Consider the following 27124-nt stretch of genomic DNA (forward strand, 5'->3'; position numbering starts at 1 on the left):
GGGCGGGGGTGGGCATTCTCAGGGCTGAGACACAGGCTGAGGCCCTTCCTACCCAGGTGTTCCCTCCTCATCCCCTCTCGCAGGTGGTGGGTGCACCTCCCAGCCGTGAGGCTCTCGCTGCCTGTCCCTCTCCCCTTCATCTCTCACTGGCATCATTCCCAATAAATTCCTTGCATTTCTGACGCCATGGCCGCCGCGTGTGCTTCTGGGAGGCCCTCGAGACACAGCAAGACTGGGAAGTCCAGGCATCTCATCTCCAAACTAGCCCAGCCTCCAGGCCTGCAGGTGGCTCTTCAGCCATCCTCAGCGTCACCTGCAGGACCCAAGGATGGCCATGCCTGGCTTCACATGGCATTTCCTAGGGGCCAGGCACGGGGGTTAAGTCGTCACGTGGGCTCACTCTTGAACCAAGGCATGTTCGGATTCTTGCTTTTGCAGACGGCAAAACCTAGATCCCTGGATGTGAACATGCCCTGCGTTGACACATCCCAGCTCTCGCTCTGGGAAAAACAGTCCCCACCCCTAATCGGAAGTGCCTTCCTAAACATGAAACTGTAACCTCATCTTGCCCAGAGTAAGACCACAGCCTTTCCCCTGGGGCTGAGCCAAGCCAGTGGTTCCGGTATCTGGAAGGACCCAGAAGAGTCCAGGCCCCCAGCCTGCGGGTGGACAGTGCGTGGAGCCCAACTCGCAAATTGGACGGGGCCCACCAGGCCTGAGCCCCTCCAGGGGAGGGGACAGGGAGGAGAAGATCTGGGGCTGGGGCGGGGCAAGGCGAGCGGTGGAGGTTACGGGAGGGTGGAGGGGTGGGGTGGGAGGGGGAGCACTTGCTAGAGCCTCACTCCTCCAGGCCACTTTTTGTCTGGCTGTTCCCTGCTGTGTCTCCGGGGCCCTCGAACAGTGCAAGGACACAGTGGATCTTCAGTCCACGTGCACACGCCCACACAGACAAACTCCAGATCTGATCCTGCTCTGTCACCAGCCCCTAAATGACACCCCTTGGAAAGAAAACGTCCTGAATTGAGCAATTACTATGTGCCAGGCAAGCATCCAAGGCAGACCACATCCCTTTTTTTTTTTTTTAACTTGACCCCCAGATAAAGCCAATTCAACAATAGCTACTTCTTAAACACACAGACGTGTCAGCCACTGCCCTGAGCCCGTTATATGGATCGGCTCCTCAGTTCCACCCTACGGCCCTCCGAGGTAGACTCTTATCCCCATATCACAGATGAGGAAACTGAGGCACAGACAGAGCAAGCCTCTTGCCCCAGATCATACTGCCAGCGTGAGGCAGGGGTGGAGCTAGAAATCCAGGCAATCTGGCCCCCACTCCAGCGACGTTTTGCACTGTCTTTTTAAAAACTTATTTTAGAGAGTGGAAAGGGAGGGAGAGGAACATCAGTGTTCGAGAGAGACATCAAATGCCCCGACTGGGGCATGAGCGGAGCCCACAACCCAGGCCTATGCCCTGATGGGGAATTGAACCAGCGACCTTTCGGTGTGCGGGAAGATGCCCTCCGACTGGGTCACGCAGGCCAGGGCTATGTGTTGTCTTCAAAGATGGAAGGAGCCGAAGCCTCTTACCCAGGGGGACTGTGGGAGGCAGAACGCCAGTCCCCCAAAAGATGTCCACATCCCGATCTCCGGGGCCTGTGACAGTGGCATCTCACGGGGCTAAAGACGTCACAGGCGTGATTCAGTCAAGGCCCTATTGTCTGGGTGAGTCCAATGTCATTGCAGGGTCCTTATTGTGACGACAGAGGCAGATGTCTGCACGGGAGAAACGCCGACCAGTTGCCTCTCTCCCTGGCCCGCAGCCCAGCCATGTGCCCTAACCGGGAACCGAACCGGGAACCTTTCAGTCCGCAGGCTGGCGCCCAGCCCACTGAGCCACATCAGCAGGGCTTAACGTGTGGCGTTTTAAGCCACTAAGTTTGTGGTGCGTTGTTACAGTAGCTCCTCGTGGCGGCTGAGAGCTTTGGGTCCTGGTTCAGTTCTGCTAGTGGGTCCCACGCTCCATAACCCAGCAGGCAAAGGCTCTGGCCCCTCATGGGCTGAGTTTCTGGAACCACCTGGACTTTACTGGAAAGCCTTCTTGCAGCTTGCAAACCGACACACATCTTTCCCCGACCTCTCCCTGCATCCACACGCACCCTGGCCACTTCTTCTGGGCGCCACCGTGCCCCGCGCCACGTTGGCTGGAACGCCATGTATTCTATTTGTTGGATCCAGGTGCATCTGCCCACAAGCCTGGGAACCCCTGGAGGGCAGGGGTGAGATGTCCCTCCTTGGCTGATTCCAGAAATGTCTGTGGTGCCTGCCTGTCTCTGTGTCTCTGTTTCCTCATCTTCACGCTCAAGGAAGCCAAGAGCCTAACGTCCTGGGTGCGGGGGCCCTGGAAATCCTGCAGCACAGAGGAAGGGACGCTGGGCCTCAGACGCCTGTGTCCCAGAAAGAGGAGGGCCGATGGACTAGTACTCAGCCATGAAAAGGGACGGAGCACTGACATGAGCCACAATACAGAGGAAGCTCGGAAACACGATGCTGAGTGCGAGGAGCCAGATGCGAAAGGCCACAGCGCGTATGATTCCGCTCCTATGAAATGTCCAGAGTGGACAAAGCCACAGACACAGAGGGCAGCTGGGTTGTGGTCAGGGGCTGGGGGAGGGGCAGCGTCTAATGGGCACCAGGTTTCCTTCTGGGGAGATGAAAAAGCTCCGGGACGGGGCAGAAGTGGTGGCTGCACAACATTGTGAATGTTGTTCCATGCCAGCGAATTGTATATTTTTTAAATGATTGATTTTACATTTTGTGAATTTTGTCTCAATTAAGAAAAAGAAACAACAAACAGGTGGGTGCTGAGGGAGGAGACGCTGTCTGGGGGCCAGGACTCCCAAGTCCGAGGGAGGAGGGGCTCGGGGGCCTGGGCTCCCCGGTCCTGCGGAAGCAGGTGGAGGCTGGGGCCAAAATCCCCCGGTACCCAGGGCGGCGGCGAGCCAGAAAGCGGAGGGCTGCCACGGGCCAAAACAGAAATGGTCGTGTTGGAGGAAACAGTTGCTTTTCGGGAAGGCTTTCAGATGGAGATGTCATCGCTGAGTTAGTTCTCCCTCCCTCCCACCCACACCCGCCCTGCTGGCTGCGGAACTCAGTCTCCAACTCAGACCTACAAGGTCTGAGAAGAGAGGAAGGGAGAGCTGGTGAGGGGACCGCAAGTTGCGGGAGGAGGCGGAGTCGCGGGAGGTGGGGCCCTACACTCAGCAGCCTGAACAGAAAGTGCAGTCCGAAAGGAGGTGGACCTTCAGGTTTGTATCCTGGGGCCCCAGGAGGTAAGAGCTGGGAACAGGGACACCGGGGGCTAGAAAGGAATGCCTGTGTCCTAGAAGGTCCCGGGGGCCTGGATTCCTGGGTCCCCCAAGGAGGAAGGCTGGAGAGAGCCGGAGGCTCTGATTTGTGGGTTCCAGAGAAGGATAAGCGCTGAGGGTTAACAGGTTGGACCTATAAAGTGAGAGAGGAAGGAAGTTGGGGACCTATGAGCAAAGGTGCTGCCTGATGCCTGAGCAGACCAGGAAGTGGCAGTTTGGGGACAAGGTCCCCTATAAAGTGGTAGACTGTGGCTTTAGTTCTTACTGGCTTGCAGGTGTTCCAACGGTGGTGGACTTTGGCTCTTCGAAAAAAATTCCAGCTGCGCAAACTCCATCCCATATTTCAGTCCTCTGAACCTCTCACACAGCTCGGCACCCCAGGCCTGGGACTGAGAGAGCTAGAGACTGGCAGGTGAGCATCCTTGGGGAGCCTCGGTGCGGGCGGGGTGAGGGGAGGGCAGCTGGTTAGGGTTCAAGGATGTTTGAAAGATAGGGAAGTGCCCCAGGCCGAGGGTCGGCCTCATCTGAAAAGGCGCCTCTGCGCCCGCCGTGGGCCCATACTTCTGCCTGGGAGCCAACCGGGGGTCCCGGAGGCAGGCAGCCACGATGGGACCACCTGGACCCTTAGGGCCGCTTCCTCACCTGACAGAGAGGGAAAGAGATTGATTGATTAGTGGCCCTCTCCTTCCTGCGCAGAGCCTGGCATGTGGGGCTACCTGTCCCTGCTACCTGTCTTCCTGGCCCTCTGGGCTGCTGCTAGCATCTGGACAGTGTGAGTGTTACAGGCAGGGTGATGGCCGGCCGGAAGGAGGGGGGGCTGGAGGCTGGGACCCCTGGGTCCGAGGGTGGAGGGGCTGGGGGCCTGGACTCCTGGGGCCGAGGGCAGGCAGCAGTCCGGTTTCTAGGGGTAACAGAAAGAAAAGTTGTCTTGAAAGCTGCTGTTTACCTGATGTCTTCCCCTCCTTTAGTTTTGCGATTGCCGTGGCCAACAGGTCTGTGAACCTCACGGAAGGCATCCCGTACATCAGGTAGAGATGGCACTTGGAGGGAGGCTCCGGAGATAGGAAAGGGGGTGCTGGCGCTGTGGAGCCACAGGATGGTCCCTTGTCTTCCCCAGTCTCTGTGGATCGTACCCCCCTCAGAGCTGCATCTTCAGCCAGCTGCTCAACATGGGAGCTGCTATGGGTAACTGTGCTCCAGCCTTACCCCCTTCAGGGCTGGGCTCTCCCCGCCAAGGAGGCCCCAGCCGCGCCCCCCTCAGACCCAGGAGTCCCAGCCCCAGCCCCTTCTCCCCTAAGTCCTGTATTTGTCCTCCACCCCTGGACCCCCAGGCTCTGCCACCCCACCACCCCTCCCCTACCCGGGGTCCGCCCCCTGTCTCCCCGCTCACTTCCCTCTCCTCGCAGCCGCCTGGATCTGCATTCTCCGTTACTACCAGCTCCGGATCTGGGGCGTCAGAAAGCGGCTTAACCAGCTGATCCTGTGTTCGGGGCTCCTCTGTGCCCTGGGCACCTCCGTCGTGGGCAATTTCCAGGTGAGGCAGAGTCGACTGCAGGAGCCCAGCCCGGGGTTCCCGCCGGGCAGAGTCTGGGACTACAACTCCCAGGACCCTTCGGGGCCGCGGGCTGCTCGTTTCAGAGGCTCGGCCTCGCGTAGCCTCTTTGGACTTGTATTTTTTAGCAGTTCTCCCCCGGTGTGGTTGCGGGGTGATATCTTAGGCTGCGAATAGAGCGCTGTGTGGGAGGTTCTTTCCCTCGCCCCCAGAAGGAATGTATTTTCATTTTAATCCCTGTTGGTAGACTTGCATATTAGGAAGTTGGATAATTCTTTGTCCTCCACCACCCCTTTAATGATGAAATGAGTGATATTCATTCCTTCTTACCGTTTGCTACACTGTTTGAGTTTGCACTAGGTTTTACATTCTGCCCTATTTTTACTCATCTGCGCAAGAACTCTAGGTGGGCCCTTCCTAGCCAAATGCCACATAGAAGTGTTTTCAGCAGCTGGTCCGTGATGGTCAGATAGGAGCCCAGATTCGTAGACGGGAGAACCCACATTCTTAACCACAAAGCTCAGCAGATCTTTGCAGAATAAACGAATGCACACATGATAGGAGAACTTTCCCTGATTTATTTTATGTTATTTCATTTTACAAAGATGTCTCTGATTCCAAACCTTTCCTGGTGAAAGTTTGGAGGCCAGTGAAAGCAGAGGGTGTTCAGGCTGGAGGCTGCCTCCAACTTGTAGGGAAATATCCCTACCACATCTGCATATCCATTCGTTCACTCATTCCCCATCCCTGTGCTCAGCCTTTCTTTTTCTTCATGACATCCCTCCCTGAAGGAGACATTTTTAACTAATGAATTATTTAATTTGTTGATTTTTAGAGGGAGAGAAAGGAAGGGTGAGGGCAGAGAGAGAGAGAGAGACATCGATTTATTTTTTTCATTTATTTATGCATTCAGTGTATGATTCTTTTTTTTTTTTCCACGTCAGACGGGTAATGTGCCGGTGTCCTAACAAGGTTTAGTGGGAGGCACATGTCACACAAAAGCACAAACACCCAATCATCACACTTACAAACCACAAAAGGATCTCATTGTATGATTCTTGCATGTGCTTTACTGGGCATCGAACCTGCAAACTTGGCAAATTGGGATGACGCTCTAACCAACTGAGCCACCCCACGAGGACTGAAATTTTTATTTATTTTTATTTTTAATTTTTTAAATTTTTTTAAGAAGTCTACCTCGTAGGATTTTTTGAAAAAAGATTTTAGTTATTTATTTTTAGAGAGGGGAAGGGAAGGAGAAAGAAAGGGAGAGAAACATCAATGCATGGTTACATTTCCCGCACCCCCTGCAGAGGACCTGACCTGCAACCCAGGCCTGTGCCCTGACTGGGAATCAAACCGGCGACTCTTGGGTTCGCAGGCTGGCACCCAATCCACTGAGCCACACCAGCCAGGGCTGAAATGTTTAATATTTTAAAATATTACCAAAATGAAATAAAATATTACCATAACACGCACACTATACCAGTAAGCCACAAACCATTGTGTTACTTAAGAATCTTTTGCCCTCCAAGAACCAGTTTTTATCCCCTTGGCAACACTGTCTGCTCTTCCACACGTGGGACGAGAGTGGAAGTTTTTTTGTGCCAATGTTTGTGAGCATCTGCTCTGTGCCAGGCACTGTGTTAGGGACTGAGGCCCCAGCAGCAAGCAACAGATTTAAATGCCAGATTTAAATGCCCGTCCTCACGGAGCTGATAACAGCCAACACAGGCAATCAATGAACCGATCACGGGGAGTGGTGGCCGTCAGCCACTGCACGTGGGGCTGGTCCGGGGCCCTTCTGCGCCTCATGGCCCCAGCCTCCCCACAGGTCTTGACCTCAGCTCGCCCCATTCCTCCCTCCAGCAAAAGAACCAGCAGGCCACGCACCTGACCGGGGCCTTCTTTGCCTTCTTCGTGGGCCATGTCTACTTCTGGCTGCAGCTCCTTCTCTCCTGGAGGATAAAGACCCTGCCCCAGCCCGGGGCCCCTTGGATCAGGCCACTCCGCTTGGTCCTCTGCAGCCTCTGCACCATCCTCATGGTGGCCAGTATCCTTACAGGGACCAGGGTGGGGGCGGGTCTTCCTTGGAGTGGGTCTGCTGTGCGCTAGCGGGAATGCCCACCCCCTTTCTTGGCCTCGTTATAGGACAGTCGAGCTGCCTGCGTTGGAATCCCACCTTGTGCACACACTAGCTGGGGGGAGCGCCGCTGGATTTTTTTTTTTAACTTCTTGTTGCCTCAGTGTCCTCATCTGTCAAATGCGGATAAAAACAGAGCCAACCCGGGGTTGGGGGGAATGAAGACGATACATGCGAGGTGCTTCGATGGGTGGCTGGCACCCAGGGAGTGATCGATACATATTGGGAGGATGCAAAGCCAGTCATTTGGGGCACCCGCTCTGCGCTGGCCATCGTACTGGCTGAGACTGGAAACTGAGGTTCAGACAGGGGGCGTCTCTCGGTCGAGACCCGCCATGGAGTTCAATGCTGGAGCTGGTGATGGGCTTCAGGCCTTTCGCAGGGGCTCTCGAGGGCTGTGTGTGTGTCTTTTCTGAGCTCGACGTCGGGTGATTTGTAGCTTGAAATGGGCGTGGTGGGAATATTTATAGCACAAGAAGTGACAATGGCCTTGACATATGAGAGCTGGTTATGAAATGTTTTTCAGCACATATCCTGGATGGCAGTTGGTTCCAACTCAATTCTGAGTCATCCCATAACCCAGCCAGGCACACCTCTGGGTGAGTCACAGCACCGTCTGAGCCTCAGTTTTCCCATCTGGAAAATGGAGTTGTTTCCATCATACTGATGACTGTCCCGGCTAGGTCCAGAGGTCTGAGAGGGGGGAGGGGCGGCAGACTTGGCCTCGGGGACTGCCAGCCTCCGTGGGGAGGCTGAGGGGATGGAGGCTGAGAGGCTGCTGGTGTTCCCGGGGCTGGAGGAAGCCCCGCTGAGGTCCTGCGCTAGAGGGGACCCGTTAGTTTTCCAGAGCAGCCACCTGATTTGCATGGAGTAGGTGGGAAGGGCTACCGCCTCTGCAAACCAGCCTCTCCTCCGGATGAGACCCCGCCCCGCCCCTTCTAATGCCCCTCCTGGGCTGATCATTTGCAGAGTCCTCATTCTCTGGGACTCAAAGGTCCCTTGGCTGCAGGGAAGGGGGACGGACCAGAAAGACGGCCGGCTGAGTGTCTTAAGGTCTGGACGACGGCAAAGATGGGTCTCAAGAGCCGGAGGATTCTGAGCTGGTCCTGCAGACCCAGCTGTTTTGGGTTCAAGGACTAAGCAGGCGTGTGCATGCAGAAGTCGGAGTAATCAGCTTGGGGAGGAGAGGAGGCTGCTGGCAGGGCCCCGGGTGATCTCTGGCTCTAAGGTGAAGGGTTAAGGGCTTAAGCTTCTGCCCTGGGGCAATAGGGAGCTGTGAGAGCTTGTGAGCAGGGGAGGACCAGGGTCCGTTCTGGGGGTAAGCGGCTTGTTTGGGTGCCCACACATCTCTTTTGCTCAAAGATCCACAGGGCCAGGGATGGTGCTGGACGATGGACGGCTTCCAAACCCTTGAATGAATGAAATAATGACTAAAGCTTTCTCGGAGGAGTAGGCTGGAGCTAGCTTGGCTGAGTGGAGGAGGAAGAGTGTTCCCGTGAGGCGGGTTCCAGAAACAGAGGTGTCTCTGCTAGGCTGGAGCTCCGAGTGTGTGTTCGCTGGTGACTGGGCGGGGGTTCTGAGCGGCTGGGTGGCCCTGGGGAGCGGCAGAGGAACCGGGACAGGACCCGCTGAGCTGTGAGGCCCCAAAGAGAGGAGCAAGGCAGATAGGACAAGACTTGGGGTAACCAGCTGGCCGTGGACATGACGGAAGTGGTGCGGGTGGTTTGGGGCACGTGAGTGGATGGTGGGACTGTCTTGGAGGTGGGGGCACCCAGAAAGAGGAAGATACTTGAGGGGGAATATTCGATTTCATGCGGGAGCAAGCAGAAGGAACCTGTGGGCCTGAGGCTGGTGAGGGGCTGTGTATATTCTCTTTTCTTTTCTTTTTGAAATATTTAATTTATTTATTTTTAGAGAGGGGAAGGGAGGGAGAGAAACAGCAATGCGTGGTTACCTCTCGAGCGCCCCCTACTGGGGGGCCTGGCCCACCACCCATGTACCCTAGACTGGCAAGGGAACCCGCGAGCCTTTGCTTCGAAGGCCGGCACTCGGCCCACTGAGCCACACCAGCCAGGCCCAGAGGGCGGAGCGTGTTTTCAGGAGCCCCTGCGTGTCGTGTTTGGAGGTAGAAGCAACACGCCTGGTTGTCTGTACCACGCCGGTAGGGGCATAGCGGAGCCTTCACGAGGTCAGGGGAGGCTGATGGGAGAACCATGTTCCAGGGTGTTGGGAACGCCCCCGGATCAGAAGGGACAGGCCGGGGAAATTATCTGGGAAACCGCTTGAGATGCAGACGGGACTAGAGGGCATCCCTTTGCCAGTGTCGGGGAGCCATCAAGGCGGGCGAGCCGCCTGTGAAGTCATGCCCGTCAGGGCAGGGGGAACATGCCCCCGGAGGGTCCCCAGACATGGCCTCGCCTGCCGCCAGCCACAGGGCATGCGGCGGGCTCCCGGGTCCTCCTGTGCCGGTGTGCCCTTGACCTTGGCGCCCAGTGGTCATCCTCCACACCAGCCGGTGGCGCTCCGCCGCTGCCATCTGCGAGTGGGCAGTCGCCATGCTGCTCTTCGTGCTCTTCGGCCTCTTGGCCGTGGACTTCTCCCTGCTGCACAGCTGCACCCTGTGTCTCCAGCCGGGCCCCAACCTCAGCCTCCCGCCGGCCTCCCCCGCCTCTGCGGAGCCCCAGGTGACCCAGCCGTTCTGACCCAGGCCTTGCCCGCACGGGCAGGAGGAGAAGAAGGAGCCCATCCCGGGACCCCTCCACACCCCCGAGATGGACCACGGGGGATGAACCACTGGGGACGGACGTCCAGGGATGAGCCGCCGAGGATGAACTTTAAAGAACGTGTCGTCTCTGCCGCGCCTGGAACCTAGTGGTGCACAGTGTGGCGCGGCTGAAAACAAACGGGTCGACTGGCATCATTGTGTCCTTGCGCCCCTGCTGTCTGGCCCCGCCCCTGCACTCAAGGGCCACCCAGGAAGCGAGAGGCCACGGCCAGCCAGCCATCCCTGATCAAGGCTATTTATTATTGTTATTATTAACTCTTGGTTTTGGTTTTTGTTTTTGCCGCTGGCGGAATCAGAGACACGGACGCAGGCAGGATCACGCGAAACCAGAATTCCTTCCGGAGAGCAAATCCGTACAGAAGGTCATGGGGGGAGGGGGAGGATCCGGGAAGGGGGGCCCAGGAAGGGGAAGTTGGGGATGACACAAGGACAGATGGCCCTGTCCGTCCGGATCTGCTAAGCCACCCCAACCAGACCCCATCCCTCCCCCACCCCATCCCGCAGAGAGATTGATCAATAAATAAAATAATAAATTAATCAATAAATAAAATAGAAACAGCTCCCACCCCCTGTCCCCCCTAGAACCACCCCCCAACCCCATTGGGCCCGGCCCCTCGAGCCCCATCCCTGCAGGGCCAGGCTGGGTTTGTTGTGTGTCCCCCTCCCTGTGTACTCCTTGGGCCCTATTTACAGATTCACAGTTGGGGGGCAGGAAAGGGGGGTGGAGGGGGCGCCCCTCCTTCCCTGGCCCCCTGGGGTCAGGGCAGAGGGGTCCCGTTGGTGGCCAGGAGCTTCTTGTCCTTGGGGGGGCCGCGGCGGGGAGAGCCGGTCAGCTCTGGGTCGGGGCGGCCGGGCGGGGGCTGCAGGCTTCGGGGTGGGGTACCAGCCGTCCGGGTCTGGGCCCCATTCTTCTCATCTGTCAGGAGGAAAGCCGTCTGGCATGGGCTGTGGGGCCACGGGGACAGCGTGGAGCCTCCTGCTATCCGGTGGCCCTGGTAACCCCACGGCTGCCGCACCCCAGGGGAGCACGGCTGCCAGGGGGACGCATGGGAGCAATCAGGCCTGGCAACCCTAGAGCAGGTCGCATACATCCTAGCCCCGCTGGCCCTTGTGGCTCTGGTAACCCGGCCACGTTTGAGGCAGACCTGGTCCTACGACTTCAGGAGACATTCTCAGAGACTCTGGTTATGGCACTGTTTGCTAAGGGACAGCTTGTGTGGCAACAGATGAGATCTGAGTACCCAGGTCGCAGCCAGAGGGTCCCTCCTTTCCTCCCACTCCCCTGGTGGCTAGGGGGCCGCTCCTTGGTCATGGGGCCAGAGTGCCTACAGCAGGTTGTTTGGGGGTCTTGGGCCCTTCCAGTTGGGCCTGCCTGACTGGAATTGTCTTTTTGTGGGGCCGTGCTTCCCCAGACCGGGGGACTGAGGTTGCAGTGTTCAGCTAGCAATTTCTACAGGGCCCGGAACAGTACCTGAGGTCCCCTAGCAGGGACCTGCCCCCTTAAGAGTCACTGATTGCTGGAGTCCTTGTTGTCTCAGCAACCAATACGTCTCTCCCTTCTCCCCTCCTTAGGTGGACTGGAGGTCACCCCCTGCCCCCTTCCACTTTATAAGACACGTGGCTAAGGCCGCAGGTGCCTGTTGGTCCTTTGTCTTCAAGGGTGTACCCTTTTGGGAACCGTGGTTGCTAAAGCCCGCTTTCTTTGGCAACCGGGTTTAGAAAGGTTCAAGGGACCGAACTTGAATTCTGGTTGCCCCAGGGCAGACAGGCCCGGCAGGATTATCTGGGTGGGTCCCTAAAAGAACCCTTCCCAGGTAAGAGGAGCGTCAAAGCGAGATGTGACCCTCCAGGAGGCGTTGTGTCACCAGCTGTGAAGATGGGACAGAAGCAAAGGAATGCGGACCTGTGGCCTCTGGGAAGGCAGAAGCAGACACCCCCAGACCCCGGCCTCCAGGAGGGAGCGTGGCCTGGCTGTCTGCACACCTTGATATCAGCCCTGTCGTTTCTGACCGTGGCCTGGAACCACTGCTCCAAGTAGAGTCGACCCTGGGAATTGACCTTGGGTGACGAGGGTGCCCAGGCTCCTGCCCTCACGGCTGGGTCCCATTTGCCTGCTCTGTTTCACCCGGGCGAATGAAACAGATACATTCTATTTCCCACCCTATCTCAGGAGTGGGGCTGAGCGGGACCTCTTTTCACTTAGGAATTCTGGTTCTCCCTGATTGCTAGGGAAGCCTGCTTCCTGACAACGAGGCTAGCATCCAGGAAGTCCCATCCCCGGGAGCAAGGAGCATGCGCTCCGCGGCCAGGCAAGCCCGAGCCCTTGATAGGCAGCCCGCAGAGCCGCAAGGGCCGCCGCTTCTCCCGGAACCTGCTCGCCACTCTGCAGGTGAGGCCTCAACGCAGCAACAGGTGGGCTGTGCTTCCCCACAGCTCCGGCCTCCCCTGCAAACCAAATGCTGCGGTACTCGGTCACTAGGAAGTGCCCCCCCACCACAGGACAGAAGGTGAGACGGCCCTGCACCCCGGCCTCCCACCTGCCAGGGCCTGCACGGAGGGCTGGTCGTGAGTGCTCAGTAGCTGTGCCTGGATGGTCTCCACGACGCGCTTGAATCGACGGCTGGGACCTGCAAGGGGCAGGGAAACAGAAGGTCTTGGGGACGGACAGGGACAGGGAAGGACCTCCCGCACTGTGGAACCCGGTCCCTCCACCCAGCAAAGGATGCTCCTTCTCTTGGTCTCAATGTCCGCCCCACGCCCCCCGCCCCGGGTTGGGGCCACACATCAATCCCTGGTTTGAGGGTGGAGCTAAGAAATGTTGGACTTAACAATGACGAGGGGTGTTGTTTTCCATTTAAATAGGTTCTGTTACTCGTTAGTCTCTAGTGGAGGCCATGAAGAGGCACAGATGTAAAAGAAATTAATGGGAGGGGAAACAAATCTTAAAATTGAGAGCCTTCTGCCTATTAGTCTCTAAGGAAGAAAAATAAGAGCCGTAATCCATTTTGGTGATGTGACACCCCAAAGTTCCACAGCAGCCTGGCTTAGAAACTCTGGGAGCGGGCTCGTCTCCCAGTTGTGACGTACTAAGACTGGTGAAAAGGACAGCAAACAGGAGGATCCCTCATCCTTCACGCTCTTGTTTTCAGGACTCAGGACCCACGCAGAATTGGAAACAAGCATTTCTGTTTCCATTTCTGTGATTCTCATCTCTTGTGCCGACTCGTGATTGGTCAAGGCTGCTTGGAGTCTGAGGCTAGGGCTGAGCTTGCAGGAGGAGGTGCTGTGATTGATTGGCGATGTCTGCTCTGGGTGGGGGCTGGGGGGGCGCGGGCAGGAGGGAGGAATGGCCTGGGAGCAGCCCGGGAGGGCTTTGCTCTTCGGACACACAGTCCTGAAGTGGGAGGAAGAGCTCTGTGCGGCGAGGTCAGGAGGCCTACGGCGAGCCCAGCTCTGTCACAGTGTGCAGCGTGACTCTGGTCAAGCCCATTTACCCCTTCAGAACCCAGTTTTCCTCTCCAGTGGGTGGTTACTAACACATCAAAGGAAATAGGTCGAGGAAACCACTGGACACGTTGTAAACACTGTGTTACCAGGCTAAATGAATGAGAAAAGGGGGCGAGAGAGGAGGTGGGGGTCTGAGTGAGCAGGGGGCTCACACAGTCGGGCCCAACTGAGCGCTCTTTCCTCCTCCCCCGGGCAACCCTCCTGGGCTGCGACCCGATCTCAGCCGTTGTGAGCACCCTAAACGCCAGACTGGGGCCAGTCTAGTCCAGGGAAACTTACCGGAGATGAGAGTAAAGGTGACAGAGTAGATGCCGCCGCCGCCGCCACCGCCATCCCGTCGCGGGGAGGGCTCTGGCCCCTCAGAGGAGCTGATGTCCACCTGGAAGCGGACGGGCTTCTGGAAGACGGAGGGGCCACCACTGGCCTTGTACTCGGCCCTGAAGCTGGTCTGTGACAGCACACTGTGACTCAGGCTGGGGATCTGAGAGAGGCGGGGAACACCAGGAGGGAGTAACTCCAGAGACAATGGATACCCAACCTCACAGCGGCCTTTGCCCAAGGAACTACAAGTCCCATCAGCCACTGGGGCAGACAGAATAAGGAAAGACATCAGAAAGCCCCATTGCCCACTGGGATTTGTAGTTTTCCATCCTACCATGAACAGGCTATTTTGGCTAAATGGCTGAATAACTGATTCCCAACGTAATAGTAAGGGAATGTCAACTCGCCAGTCTTCAGGGGCCACTAGCATGTGGGGAATTGTAACTCAGGATCCTATTTTACCACTTCCTGGCCCCAAGGCACAACAAACTTCTGCCTCCCTGCCCTTGCAATGACCAAACCTAACTCTGGCTGGAAAACTACAAATCCCACGAGCCCAAGGAGGAAGCCAGGCCAGTGCCAAGGTGGTGAATCCCAGGGGTGGCTGCGAACTGTCATTCTGTGGCGGCCAGGGGGCGTGGGGACCCAGGCCCCTCACCGACAGGAAGGCATGGACGATGTCCGCTTTGATACTACTGAGCGGTTTGTCCTTTAGCACGAGGAATATTTGTTCCTCTTTGTCCAAGGAGATGAAGTTCCCGAACCAGGAGCGTTTTGCCAGTCTGAGTAGGAGGGAATGGTTAAGGAGGAGGGTCAGGAGGGGGCTAAGGGAACGAAACCCCCCGTCCATCCTTTCTCTTCCTTGCCCTGTCTCACTCACTCTGGAGAGGACTCTGGCGTCAAGCTGGACATCTCCTCGGCGGTGGGGACTGGGGAGGGGAGAGCATGGTCAACGCTTGTCCATCATCCTCATCAGCAGCACACAGGCCAGCAGTCGCCTCCAACCAGGGGGTCCAGACCCAGTGCCTACTCACCCAGCCCAGGAGCTAAATCCCAAAGGGCAAGCAGCCTAATAGTCCTTGCAGGGATGCTGCCCGCCCACTAGGCCACACCCTCTAGGGGTGGGGCTTTCTTGCCATGAGCCAATAGGAAGGTGCACCAGAGCTCCGTAGGGGTTCTGTCCTTCAGAAGGGGGGCCCACTTCCTCTCTTCCCAATACCTGCATCTCTGCTCACGACCCCATCTCATCCTAGGATGGGGAATCCAGGACTCACTCCCATACTCCCTGAACCCAGATGTTAGCCCCTAGCCGTGTTCCTCCATTTGGACCCCGGAGTCTACCTCCCAGCCCCCGCCCCCCCAGGGACCTCGTACCCTGCATCTTGCGCCGGTGAAAGCGAGGGGAGCCCAGGAAGCTGTTGCGGATGGAGTTGAGACGACTCCTCCATGCAGCTCCCCCGACGCCACCGCCAGGGCTGGGAGGCGGCGTTGTCCCCGGGGTCCCAGTAGGGCTGGCCCGGGGCGTGTGCAGGGGCGAGTGCAAGGGAGTCCCCCCGGAGGAGCGTGGGGAGCCTGGGGGGCCAGGCAGGGGCGTGGAGCGGGCACTGGGAGGCGGGGGCTGCTCCCCGGCGCCCCCACCTCTGGGACCCCGAGAAGGCAGCGTCTGCGTTTTGGAAGTCGGAGAGCCCCCTCCCCGAGCCTCATCTCCAGTCCCCGGCTCCGGTGAGAAGGAAAAGACCGGACTCTGCGGAGGAGTGGAGGAGGGTAAAGATGGACTACAGCTCCCAGGAGGCTCTAGGCACCCGATTCACACACTTAGGCAGGTTAACCCCGAAGCATGCTGGACCTTGTACTCCTATTATCCTCCACCCCTCTAGTTAGGGGAGCAGGGACTTTTCCTATCATGCTCATCGCTGTAAAACCAGCAGTGGCTGGCACATAGTGGGTGCTCAGTTAGCGCCTGTTAAATGAGTAAACCCTTCAATCACACCGAAAACCCAACCCTACAGAGGTGGAAAATGGCCAATGTACTAAAATACTAATATGGCCTTGGGCCTTGATGGGAATTGAAGTTTCTGCTGCTCGATCTTTGCTCCCCAGGGTCTTCACACTCTTTACCCCTTCTCCATTCATTGGGACTCTGGCCTTACCCTCGGGCTGCTCAGAGGGCTGGAGGACAGGCCAGTGGAGGCTCCGCTGACGCTACGGGATCTGTTTCCGGGATAAATATTTAAAAATCAGGAGGGATGGCTTCAAAAGGCTCAGGTGCCCTCTCCCTTCCACACGCCTTCAAGATGAGGAAATGAGACCCAGAGAGGGCCGGTGACTTGGCCCAATCACACAGCACCGTGGAGGTCGTGCTGGGGTTAAAACTCTGAACTCCCTCCCCAGCCAGGCCTGGGGTTCCCACTGCAGGGGCAGGGTTCCCACCTCTGACTGTGCTGGGCCATCTCCAGGGCCCGGCGGGTGGGTACAGGGGAGCCGCCACCACCGGCATCGGTGATGCTCAGGACTTCCATGGACTTCCGCTCTGGCCGCCGCTTCCCGTGACGGCTCAGCATGGGAGAGTCCACACGCTTCCGAGGGGGGTCTGAAGGCAGATCAAAAGACTGATTTGTACAGCTGGATGTGGCACTCGGACAGACGGGGAAACCGAGGCCCGAGTAGAGAGAGGTTTTGACAAAAGCCACAGAGCAAGTCAGGTCCTGCAGCCCCTTCCCCTCTCCAGAACCTGGGGCCTGGACTCCCAGCCCTGCCTTCTCACCAACATCATTCCGGGGAGGCAGGTCCTGGTCCTCACAGCTGGGGTATCGCTCCTTCCGATCCAAAAGCAGGTAATATATCATCTTTTCTTGGTTCTCCCTATGTGGGGGGTAGGAGATGATGGGGGTCAGATCAGGTCCCAGAGGTGGTCTCATCCCCACCTTGGAGATGTGGCTCTCTGGGGGCTCGCTCAGTCCATACAATATCTCTATATATAGTTCCATATTCCTAGGTGTCAAAACACTTGGTTCCTTTGTCTTGGTGTACATCTCAGTCTCACTTTACTAAAAAAAACCCCTAATATTTGAACATTTATTCTATGTAAGTAGTAGGGGAGGCACTGTCTAAATCTGTCTTAACATCTCTGAATGGTGCGGCTTAAGTGGGCTGAGGGTCCTCCCACAACCAAAAGGTTGCCTGTTCAATTCCCAGTCAGGGCACATGCCTGTGCTACCCGGTGGGGGGTGGATTGGAGGTGTGTGAGAGGCAACTGATCCATCTCTCACACGTTGACATTTCTCTCCCTTTCTTTCTCCCTTCCTTCCCCTCTCCCTAAAAATAAATAAGACCATAAAAAAAAAAAAAAAGAAGTCTGTCTCAACATCTATTACTACTTTTCTGCATGGTTGCTGCCTTTTCCCTGCTGGTCCTACTGCCCCTTGTGGTTCCTCCGGGAACAGCTCCAAGAGGGAGCGTTAAGCCACTGCATCCGGAGTCTGCTCTTGCCCGAGGCTAGGCGCGCCCCCTGCCGGCTGTCCCGGGAACCATGGCAGTTCGCCCCACGTGGGCCGGCAGTGTGTGCTAGCAGCCGGTGTCTTACTCCTCGCTCCGCAGCTCACGGTGCAGCCTCTCCCGGTCCCGGAAGCAGCCCAGCGAAGCCATACTCTCTAGGACGTCAGGGTCCAGCTCTCCGTTTGATGGCAGGCTCCGCATGGCCACCCGGCGGCCTGGGGCTGGCTCCAAGCACGGGTCCGGTTCATGTTTCCCGCCCCTGGGGAAAGGAAGAAATATCATAGGGAACCCGGACTCGAACCCTCGCCTTTATCTCAGCTTCGGGGGTCCTGGGTCCCAGGCTGCACCTTTCTGGGGAACCCAGGAGTCTAGGCCCCGGCCCTCCCTCAGACCCAGAGGTCCGAGTATCTAACCTATCCTCATTCAGGAACTTCGGCACCTCGCCCCCTGGCGGGCTCTGTCTCTCCTGCTTTGGGGGCCTTTGATATTTGGGCCCCTCTGCCTTCCTCCCCCGGGCACCCAGCTGTCCAGTTCCCCTATACTCACAGGTACCAGGGATGTTTCTGAATTTGCTCCAGCTGTGAGGGGGCGGGTTGTAGAGAAGCAGAAGTGAGGTCGTGTGATCACAGTTGGCCGCAATGAAAGTTGATGGGTTGGTGTTGGGGTCGGCGGGGGGCGGGAGGGGGGTTGCGGGTATCACCAAGGTCTGGATGACGGTTCATGTCTCCCCCAAGTGGCCATTGAGCATATTGCCTTGCGCTCTCGCAACCAGAATACCGAGGACCCGCCAGCCTGCATTTCCGCAGGCACAGTGGCATCCGGCCCGGACGGGCAAGCCTGCGCATGCGCTCCGCCTGCCCCCCGCCCCTCCCCCGCCCCCAGCGGCAGGTTTCCAGGACCGTGGACTCAACCAGGGCCACCCCTCCCAGCTGTCTCCCCAGAGACGGACAGACCTGTCCTGGAAACCCACCCTCAAGACTCCCCGAGGGCTTCTGTCCTCATCACCCACTGTCTCTTTCCTTGTCCCCATTCCAGTCCCCCCAACTCACACTGAGCCTTTTCTCAGGCTCCACCTCGATCATCCCCCTCAGCAGGCTCTGGCAGTCTGGAGGAATGAAGTGGGGCATGTGGAAGACGCCCCGCTTCACCTTCTCCAGCAGCTGGCGGAGGTTGTCATCATCGAAGGGCAGAGCCCCCTGGGGGACAAATGACCGGCCACTGTCCCAAGCTCTCCTAGGGCTCCTAGCTGCCCCTTCCCAGTCGGGGACCCCCTGGACCATCCCACAATTCTGTGACCAAATACTGAGCGCCAGCATCTTGGGCTGCTGGCGAATACCCCACCACACCTTCCTGATACCAGTTAAATATTGGGGAGACAAGCCCTGGGGTGACGATGGAACTTCCTTTGCTCTGCTCCCCCTGGGCAGGGCTGTTCTTGAAACGGGGCCGGAGAGGCAAGGGGTGCCTTACCACCAGCAGGGCAAAGAGGATGACGCCGCAGCTCCACATATCAGCTCGGCGCCCGTCGTACTTCTCCCCCTGGAAGGGAGCAGGACCCACCATGACGTTCGCTTCTCCACCAGGTTCCCTCCACCCTGCTCTCCTCTACCTGCTCCACACTCACCTTAATCACCTCTGGACACGCATAGTGGGGGGACCTGGGGGAGAGACATGGCGTGAGCCTCTGACCGGCCTCTCACCCCTCCCTGGGACCGGGGGCCAGGCCGGGACTCACCCACAGCTGGTCTCCAGGAGGCTGTCTCCCACCTGCAGGGACGCCATGCCGAAGTCTGCGATGCGGATGTTGTTCTTCTCGTCCAAGAGCAGGTTCTCAGGCTTCAGGTCTCTGTGGCTGAGACAGGCAGGAGGGGCTCAGGCTTCCCGGAGGCCTCGGCCCCATTCACCATCTTTCAGAGGGGGATGTGTCTGGACACTTTGATTATAGGCAATTTCACACACGCCCCAAAGTAGAGATAAGAATACAGGGGAGCCCCCCCGTACCTACCCATGCCCCAGCCTCCCGCACTATCAATTCAGGGTGCATCTCTCATCCACACCCCTACATATGTTCTTCTTCTCCCACTGGATTATTTCGCGAGAGATCCCAGATGTCATATTATTTTACCCATAAGTATTTGAATATGTATGAAGTGAGAGTTTTTGAGGTAAGCAGAGCTGGTATTGAGCTGGCTCTTTAAATATTAAAATATTTCCTTACTGAATAATAAAAAAAAAAACCCTGCCATCCCAAGCTCGTCACTGATTCCTCCCTTGGGACCCACTCCTCATATTCCCTGCGGCCAACCTCTTCAAAATTTAAGGGCTAATGTCTGAGGGGAGGTGACACCTAAGGATTCCACAGCTTTTGTTGGAAGTGGTCAGTAACTGGGTCATACTGGTTGTTAAATATACTGACTATCGCCCCCTAGAGGTCAGTATTTTTAACGTCAGGGTTTTGACACAGTCTTGTCAATAGGGAGGTGTGTTGACAATTTAAAAGGACTGCCTTTGTCACCCAGCTTTACCCCCAAATCCGAGCCCCTCCACCCTCACTCCCACCCCACCCCACCCCACCTCCAATCCCCACCACAGAGAAAGTGAGGTGCAAACAGATGATGTTGAAAGACGAGGTAAAGGCACCCATTTTGCCCTGGAATCAGTCATAAAAATGCTGCATATATAGTATTCTGTTTTGAGAGCTGAAGGCAATTCAGCGAGGAAAGGAGAATCTTTTTGTATGTGAGTTCACAGGTCAAAAAAATGCACCTCAAACCTTATCTCACACCATATACAAACACTGATTGTGGAAATGGATCCCAGGCCTAGCCACAGGAGCTAAAACAATAAAACTTCTAAAAGAAAACATAGGAGAAAACCTTAGCAACCTTGAGCTGGGCAAAGATGTCTCAAATAGGGCAGAAAAGCATCAACCATAATAGAAAAAAAAAATCAACAAATTGGAATTCATCGAAATTTAAAATTTTGCTTTTCACGAGACATTGTTATAAAAATTCAAAAATACGTCATGGATAGGAAGAAAATACTTGAAAAACAGACGTCGGATAACAGATTTGTCCCTAGAATACATCACTCTTACAACTCAATAATAAAAAGACAGACCACTCAAATAAAAATGGGAAAGAATCTGCATAGACATTTCTCGGAAATGGCCAATAAGCACATGGAAAAATGTTCTCCATCATCAGCTCTCCAGGTAATGTAAGTCAAAACCACAGTGAGCCCTAAGTAGCTCAGCTGGATAGCAATACACCAAGGTTGCGGGTTTGATCCCTGGGCAGGGCACATGGAAGAACCAACCAACGAATGAACAAATAAGTGGAACAACAAATCAATATTTCTCCCTCTCCCTTCCTCTCTGTCTAAAAAAATCAATAAATAAAAAATTTTAAAAATAGAAATCACAGTGAGATCCCAGTTCACACCCACTAGGATGCTGTACTCAAAAAGTCAGGGGACAAATGTTGGCAAAGATGTAGGGAGATTGGAGCCCTCATCCACTGCTGGTGGGGATGTCAAATGGTGCAGCCACTCTGAAAAATGGTCTGGTACCTCCCCAAAAGGCTAAACACAGAGTCGCCACATGACCCAATAATTCTGCTCCTAGGTAGGTACCCAAGAGAACTGAAACCATAGGTACACACCAAAACCTGTACATGAACGCCCACATTATTCAAATAGTCCCCGAGGAAATAGAACCAAAATGCCCCTCAACTGGTGAATGGATAAACCAATATGGCCAATCCACACTATGGAATATTACTTAGCCATGAAAAGGAACAAAGTGCTGCCACTTCCTACAACATGCATAAACCTCGAACACTTTTGCTAAATGAAAGAAGCCAGCCTCAAAAGGCTGCATACAGCCCTGGCTGATGTGGCTCAGTGGATTGAGCACCGGTCTGCGAACCAAAGTTTCACCAGTTCGATTCCCAGTCAGGGCACATGCCTGGGTTGCAGGCCAGGTCCCCAGTCGGGGGTGCTTGAGAGGCAACCACACATTGATGTTCCTCTCCCTCTGTGTCTCCCCCCTTCCCTCTCTAAAAATAAATAAATTAAATTAAAAAAAAAAAAAAAAAAGGCCACACACAGTGGGATTCTATTTCTCTGAAACGCCCTGAAAGGTGAACTCATAGAGACTGGAAGCAGATGCGTGGCTGTGGCCCTCACCAGATTGAGTAGCTGTGGCAGAAGTCCAGCGCAGACACAATCTGGCGGAAGAACTTCCGGGCCTCCTTGGGGGTTAGTCTCCCCTTCTTTACCAGGTAGTCGAACAACTCACCTCCAGAGACATGCTCCAGAACCAGGTACCTGAGGGACATGGAGGAGGCAGAGGGCTGGAAGGGGCATGTGGAGGACCAAGGAGCCTGCCTGGTCTCCCTCTTCCATCAGTCCCTTGACGCCAACACAAGACCTCAATCCCACTAGCCCCTGGAGGCTGAGAACCCCAATTCCCATGAGTCCCTGGGAGGAAGGATTCCAATTCCCTTCAATCCTGGGGAGAGACACTAATTCCCATCAGCAACTGGGAAGTAGAAATACAATCCCCATCAGCCCCGGGCGGCAGAGAGACACCCATGTCCACCAGAGGGATCAACACTTTGATTAGGGCTGTGCTGAGAAGATCCTGATTCTCCTAGGCCCCTAGGAAATAAAGCCCCCTATTTCCATGAGCCTCTGGAAGGGTGAAGTTCTGACTCTCATTAGTTGCCAGGCTATAGATAGTGGAGTTCTCCTCTATTCTCAGGCAATGACATTTGCAGTGTACACCACTTCAGCTGTCAACATCTGTGAGGTAAAGACTACGATCAGCCCTGGCTGGTGTGGCTCAGTGGAGTGAGCACCGGCCTGCAAACCAAACGGTCTCTGGTTCAATTCCCAGTCAGGGCACATGCCTGGGTTGTGGGCCAGGTCCTCAGTAGGGGGTGCTCAATAGGCAAGCACACAGTGATGTTTCTGTCCCTTCGCTTTCTCCCTCCTTTCCTCTATCTCTAAAAATAAAAAAAGTAAAATAAAATCTTTTTTTAAACCTTAAAAAGAAGAAAAAAAGGACTACAATCAGCCCCTGGGAGGTAAAGACTCCAATTCCTATCAGCCCCTGAGAGGAAGAGACCCTATTCCCATCAGCCTTCAGGAAGCCAGCATTTCATTGCCATCAGCCCTGGGCAGCAGATACTCCTATGCCAACTTGAGGAGTATTAACACTTTGACTCCTAGTTGTTTCAGAAGTTAAGGCAACTCCATTAGCACCTGGAGGGCAGAGGCCCCCCAGTTATCATAGGATTCTGAGAAATAAAGACCCCTCCAGCCCTACACACCCATCAGCTCCTGGAAATCCAAGCCTCTCACTCCAGGAAGCCTCTAGGATGAAGAAACTCAAATTATCACTAATTCTTGGCAATAACGATGGCAGTGCACACCAATCAATCTAAGTCAACGTCTGTGAAAGAAAAAACTACAAGTCCCATTAGCCCCAGGTGGAAAAACCCTCAACTCCCATAAGACTCTGGGACCTAGACTCTACCTCCCATCAGCCACCTGGATTACAAACTCCAAATCCCATGAGGCTCTGGGAGGGTAAAGCGGTCACTCCCATCAGTCCCTGGGAAACAAAAGCTCAATTTCCATGCGCACTTGGAAGGATAAGAGTCCTGTGGGAAGCAGAACTCCCACTGAGCGAGAGTGATTGCACCTGCAGCCGCAGCAGCCCCCGGGGAAGACCCAGGACTACAATTCCCATGAGCTCCTGGGGCCATGGCAGCTTCCTGCCTGGGAAACCCATGCCAGCATCTCAGGGGCGTTGGAGCCAGTTCATCCTGGGGACTGTGTGGTGGGGCGGGGGAAGGGGAGGGTCACAGGGCTGTCCCTCTCCTCCAGCCCAGCTGTCCCTTGGGTCACCAGAGTCCAGACAAAGGCCTATTGTCCGAAGCCTGGACAGCTGGACCCCACCCCCAACCTTCCTGGGGGGTAATTGACTTTGAGGTCGGGACTCCAAACTCCTGAGGAGTCCCATTGTTGGGGTGTCCAGTCATAGCACTCAGAGTCACGTTGGGGGCGGAGGGGGCCACCAGTGCTTCTGAGCAGGGGTTTGGGAGGAGGCAGGAGTCCCTGTACCCCATTGCCTTGGCAAATGGGGGAATGTACTCTTAGCAAGTTGGGTCTGGCTAAGTGCTTCCACATGATCCAGGATAGAGTGTCCCCAGTAGTTGGGCTGGATCAGCCTCTGGCCCCCGCTCAGGGTGGCCCAGGCTTGGCAGTCCTGTTGCTGGGGCACGTTCGACCCTCAACATCCAGCCAAGTCAATGTGGGAACAATGAGGGTTCAATGTGCAAGGAGCTGTCCCCGTGCAATAGGGAAGGGACTGGGCCTTCAGGGGCCCAGCCAAGAGACTTCCAGTTTCCCCAGGCCCCTCCAGGCCTTGTATCCAGAAGGGTCCCACCCGAGGAACTTGGGGAGGGCGCATGGGAGGGCTGGGCGTCTATAAATACCTACAAATATTTCTTGTTCTCGTAGACGTCGTGGAGCTTGAGGACGTGTGGGTGTTCGATGAGCTTCAGGATGGCGATCTCCCGCTCCACCTGGGGGGTGGGGGACGGCGGTGATAGTGACGGTGACAAGAAGGGAGGTTAGAAAGGTCTCTCTCCCTCCCACCCCATTCCCAAAGGGCCCCTCCCCTGAAAGAGGCGCGCACGCGCGCACGCACGCACGCACCTTCATCAGCACCGATTCTGACAGCTTCTCCCGGTTTACAATCTTGATGGCGACCTTCTGGCCCGTGATGCAGTGGACCCCAAGTTTAACCAGCCCTGGGAGCAGAATCAAAAATATGGGGTGTGCCCTGACGGTGCGGCTCAGCGGGTCAAGGGCCGGCCTGCGAACCCAGGGGTCACCGGTTGGATTCCCATTCAGGACACAGGCCGGGGTTGCGGGTTCAGTCCCCGGCTGGGGGCGTGCGAGAGGCAACCCACTGGTGTTTCTCTCCCTCTTTTCCTCCCTCCCTTTTCCTCTCTCTAAACATATAAATAAAATCTTTTTTAAAATGTGAGGAGTGTTCCCAGAGCACCCTCCCCGTTCTGTCCCTAACCCTTGCCACCTCCTTCCCTTCTTCCTCCCCTGCCAGCTGCTTCACAGGCGCCTGGGCGCCCGACCTGCAGTCCTGCGGGCCGACAGCCGCCATGCCCACAACACAGCTCTCGCCCGGCTCCCTGCTGCCCGAAGCCGTTCCTCCGGACTGTCCTTCCGCCCCCAGCCGCCCTCGACTCTCTCCCCCGGTCTCTGCGTCAGTTCACCTCTCCACTGTGCCTCCCTACGTGGCTCTCCCTCATCTGTCTCCTTCAACCCATCACTTCCTTGAGTTCTTGTGCTTCAGTCTTCTGGAGACTCCACGTCTCCCCAGGAATACAGTCTCGTGTGCGCCCCCTTTCCATACCGTCCTCTCCACTTTCTCCTACACCCTCACCTTCCAATCCCCTTCTTGGATCTACTGTTCATCGCAGCTGCAGCTGGGAGCATGCGGACCACAAGGGTATGCCCACTCCTCAAGGAAGCCCCAAAGCCGCAGACCCAGGAGTCCTGTCCTCAGCCCCTCCTCCCTCACACCTGGGAGCCCCGGTTCCTGGTTTCCTCCTCTGTTAGACCCCCCAGGCGCAAGGCCCCTTCCTCCCCAGAACTCTGGAATTCAGGTCAGCAACACCTTCACACTCTGGTAACGAGGATCTGGAGCTCTGACTCTCTCCGCCTACCTCACACTCTGGCCCTCAGTTGCAGAGATACCCCGGGCCCATCCCCCACACACAGGTGTTCAGCTCCCACCTTCACCCGGAAGGAAAGAGGCCGTGGCTGGTGGCCAGGGTTTAGCAGCAGCAAACGATGACCCCCTCCCCGGCCACTGCTGGGGGCTTAACCTCTCGCTTCCACCGTCTACCTCTCTGCCCCTGGTCCCCACACGGAGCCAGCACACTAGAGAAGGGGGAGGGTTCTGTGGAGACCGTCGCCCCGGCCTCGCTCCCTGTCACCCCACAGCCTTCTGAGGCCAGAGGGCAGTGCAGAGGGAGGCAGCCTTCCCGGAGCACCCCCGCCGGCAGGTCACCCCAGCCTGCGGCTGTACTGCACCAAGTCCCTCCGTTCCCAATGCCGCCGTCCCCGCTGCAGGCTGCCTCCCTTCCCCACAGCGGCCACAGCCCCTCCATCCTCTGCCCCAGCTGGGAGGGCGCCCATGGGCCCCAGCACCCTCCTGGAGTCCAGGCCCTGAGCCCCCTTCTCCCCAGGACCCCAGCGTCTGAGGCCGCTCTCCACCCTCCATCCTGGGGTACAGGCAGCCTGGACCCCAAGTTCCTTCTGTGAAGATAGACCCGGGGGTCTGGGCAGCCAGCCGCTGCCCTTTCAGCACCCGAGTCCCGCCCTCTGCCCCCAGCTCCCCCTGCCCGCGCCCCAAGTGTCCCCTCCCCTGGCTCACCTGTCTGTCCTTTGCCCAGCGTCTTCTCCAGCCGATAGGGGCCCACATACTGGGCGTGCTGGGGTGGGTGTGGGTGTGGGTGCGGGAGGTGGTAGGCGGGGGAGCCCCCGCCTCCCTCCTTGGCCCCGGACGACATGGTGCCCTTGGTCCCGGCCCGACCGGCCCCCCGGCCGCCCCCCCTACGGCCGGTCGCCCCGTCTCTCCGGTGGGGGCCGGCGACCGCTCCGTCCCGGCCCCCCCGGCTGCCCCCCACTTCTCCGGGGGTCCCCAGGGGGCTGGGCTGGGCCCCCCCCAGTCGGCGGGCCGCGGAGCTGGGGGAGGGGGGGCGGGCCCGGGGGGGTCAGGCCCCGGGAGTCAGCATGGCCCGGGGGGGCTGCGCGGCCCCCCCTCCCCAGCCCTTTCTTGGCCGGCCCCCCCTTCCTGCGCCTCCCCCCGTCGGGGGGGTCTGAGGTGCGGGCCGGCGGATGCTGCAGGCCGAGGTCCCCCCCGCCCCCCCACGCGCCCTCTCTCCTCCGCCTCCTCCTCCTCTCCGCCTCCCCCCGCCACCTCGTCCTTTCTCTCCGGCAAGCTGACATCACCATCCGGGGACTCCGGGCCCTTCCCCAAAGTTAACCCTTTCGGAGGGGGGGGGAGCAGGGCAGGGGGCGGGCCTGGGAGCCGGAGGGAGGGCGAGGAGGTGGGAGGATGCAGGGAGGAAGGGAGGGATGCAGGAGCAGAGAGGATGGAGAGATGCCCAGCAAAGACCGGCGGGCATGTAATTGCACGAAAGGAGACGAAGTCCCACAGAGAGACAGAGATGGCAGCGACAGAGATGGGGACGAGCAGGGCTGGGCTGGGGCAACACGGAGACCGGCAGCGATGGGCAGAAATGGAAGAGAAGGAAGGGATGGAGAGCAGAGAGGCAAGAGGATGGGGAGCTGTAGGAAAGCAGAGAGAGGGAGCAGGTGGAGAGACAGAGAGGGGAGAAAAAGCCAGCCTGGGAAAAATAGGCAGGTGGAGGGAGAGGTTTGGAAAACAGCTGGAGAGAAAGAGGGAGATGTAGGAAGAGCCACAGAGAGAGAGGAACAAAGACAGGGGTGGACGAGTAAACAGGTGGAGGGCCAGACCCTGGGGAACATGGGGATAGATGAGGGGCACAGGCAGAGAGAGGGGAGGGATTCGGGGAGTCGCTGACCGGACTCTCTCTGTTCCCCCAGGCCCCCAAGCCCACCCTCCAGGGTCTCCTTTCTGACCCATATCCACCCACAGCCCAGGGCAGGTGGCTACGAGTCAGCTTGGTTCCACACCTCCATTTAGGATCTTCTGTGTTCTTACAGAGAATCTTCCAGAACCCCCTGAGGGTGCTGTGTATTTTTTTTTTAGACCCGTGTGTATTCTCTGTGCCCACCACAGGGTCCCCTAGATCCTCAGGTGGGCCCAATGTAATCGCATGTCCCCACTGTAGCATATCCACGGATCTGCTCAGCCGGATTTCCACGCCATT

At 57.1% G+C, this 27124-nt stretch overlaps 2 protein-coding genes and 1 non-coding gene across 3 annotated transcripts; 1 reads left to right on the forward strand and 2 right to left on the reverse strand.

The window, feature by feature from the left end:
* The first annotated feature begins 3643 nt into the window (after positions 1 to 3643).
* TMEM150B (transmembrane protein 150B) lies at positions 3644 to 10345 on the forward strand. Its single transcript, XM_054588208.1, has 7 exons — positions 3644 to 3777; positions 4062 to 4137; positions 4334 to 4393; positions 4483 to 4550; positions 4772 to 4899; positions 6787 to 6970; positions 9554 to 10345. The coding sequence occupies exons 2-7, from the start codon at positions 4070 to 4072 to the stop codon at positions 9760 to 9762; spliced, it is 717 nt and encodes a 238-aa protein (XP_054444183.1). The 5' UTR covers positions 3644 to 3777; positions 4062 to 4069; the 3' UTR covers positions 9763 to 10345.
* Positions 5856 to 5960, reverse strand: LOC129082636 (small nucleolar RNA U13). Its single transcript, XR_008530430.1, has one exon. It is a non-coding gene; the product is annotated as a small nucleolar RNA U13 (small nucleolar RNA).
* A 112-nt stretch (positions 10346 to 10457) lies between the features above and the next one.
* On the reverse strand, positions 10458 to 25810 carry BRSK1 (BR serine/threonine kinase 1). The gene is made up of 19 exons (XM_054588209.1): positions 25642 to 25810; positions 23898 to 23992; positions 23679 to 23764; positions 21357 to 21497; positions 18904 to 19020; positions 18793 to 18826; positions 18639 to 18707; positions 18218 to 18364; positions 17715 to 17746; positions 17257 to 17427; positions 16438 to 16535; positions 16104 to 16263; positions 15824 to 15884; positions 15048 to 15417; positions 14554 to 14602; positions 14332 to 14455; positions 13632 to 13833; positions 12383 to 12472; positions 10458 to 10761 (listed from the first exon to the last, which is right to left on the reverse strand). Exons 1-19 carry the CDS (start codon positions 25775 to 25777, stop codon positions 10604 to 10606), a joined length of 2340 nt encoding a protein of 779 aa, XP_054444184.1. The 5' UTR covers positions 25778 to 25810; the 3' UTR covers positions 10458 to 10603.
* Between the last annotated feature and the right edge of the window lie 1314 nt (positions 25811 to 27124).

This window comes from Pteronotus mesoamericanus, unplaced genomic scaffold, assembly GCF_021234165.1.
Source record: "Pteronotus mesoamericanus isolate MK-2021 breed Mesoamerican mustached bat unplaced genomic scaffold, CSHL_Meso_final scaffold_128, whole genome shotgun sequence".
Lineage (NCBI taxonomy): Eukaryota > Metazoa > Chordata > Mammalia > Chiroptera > Mormoopidae > Pteronotus > Pteronotus mesoamericanus.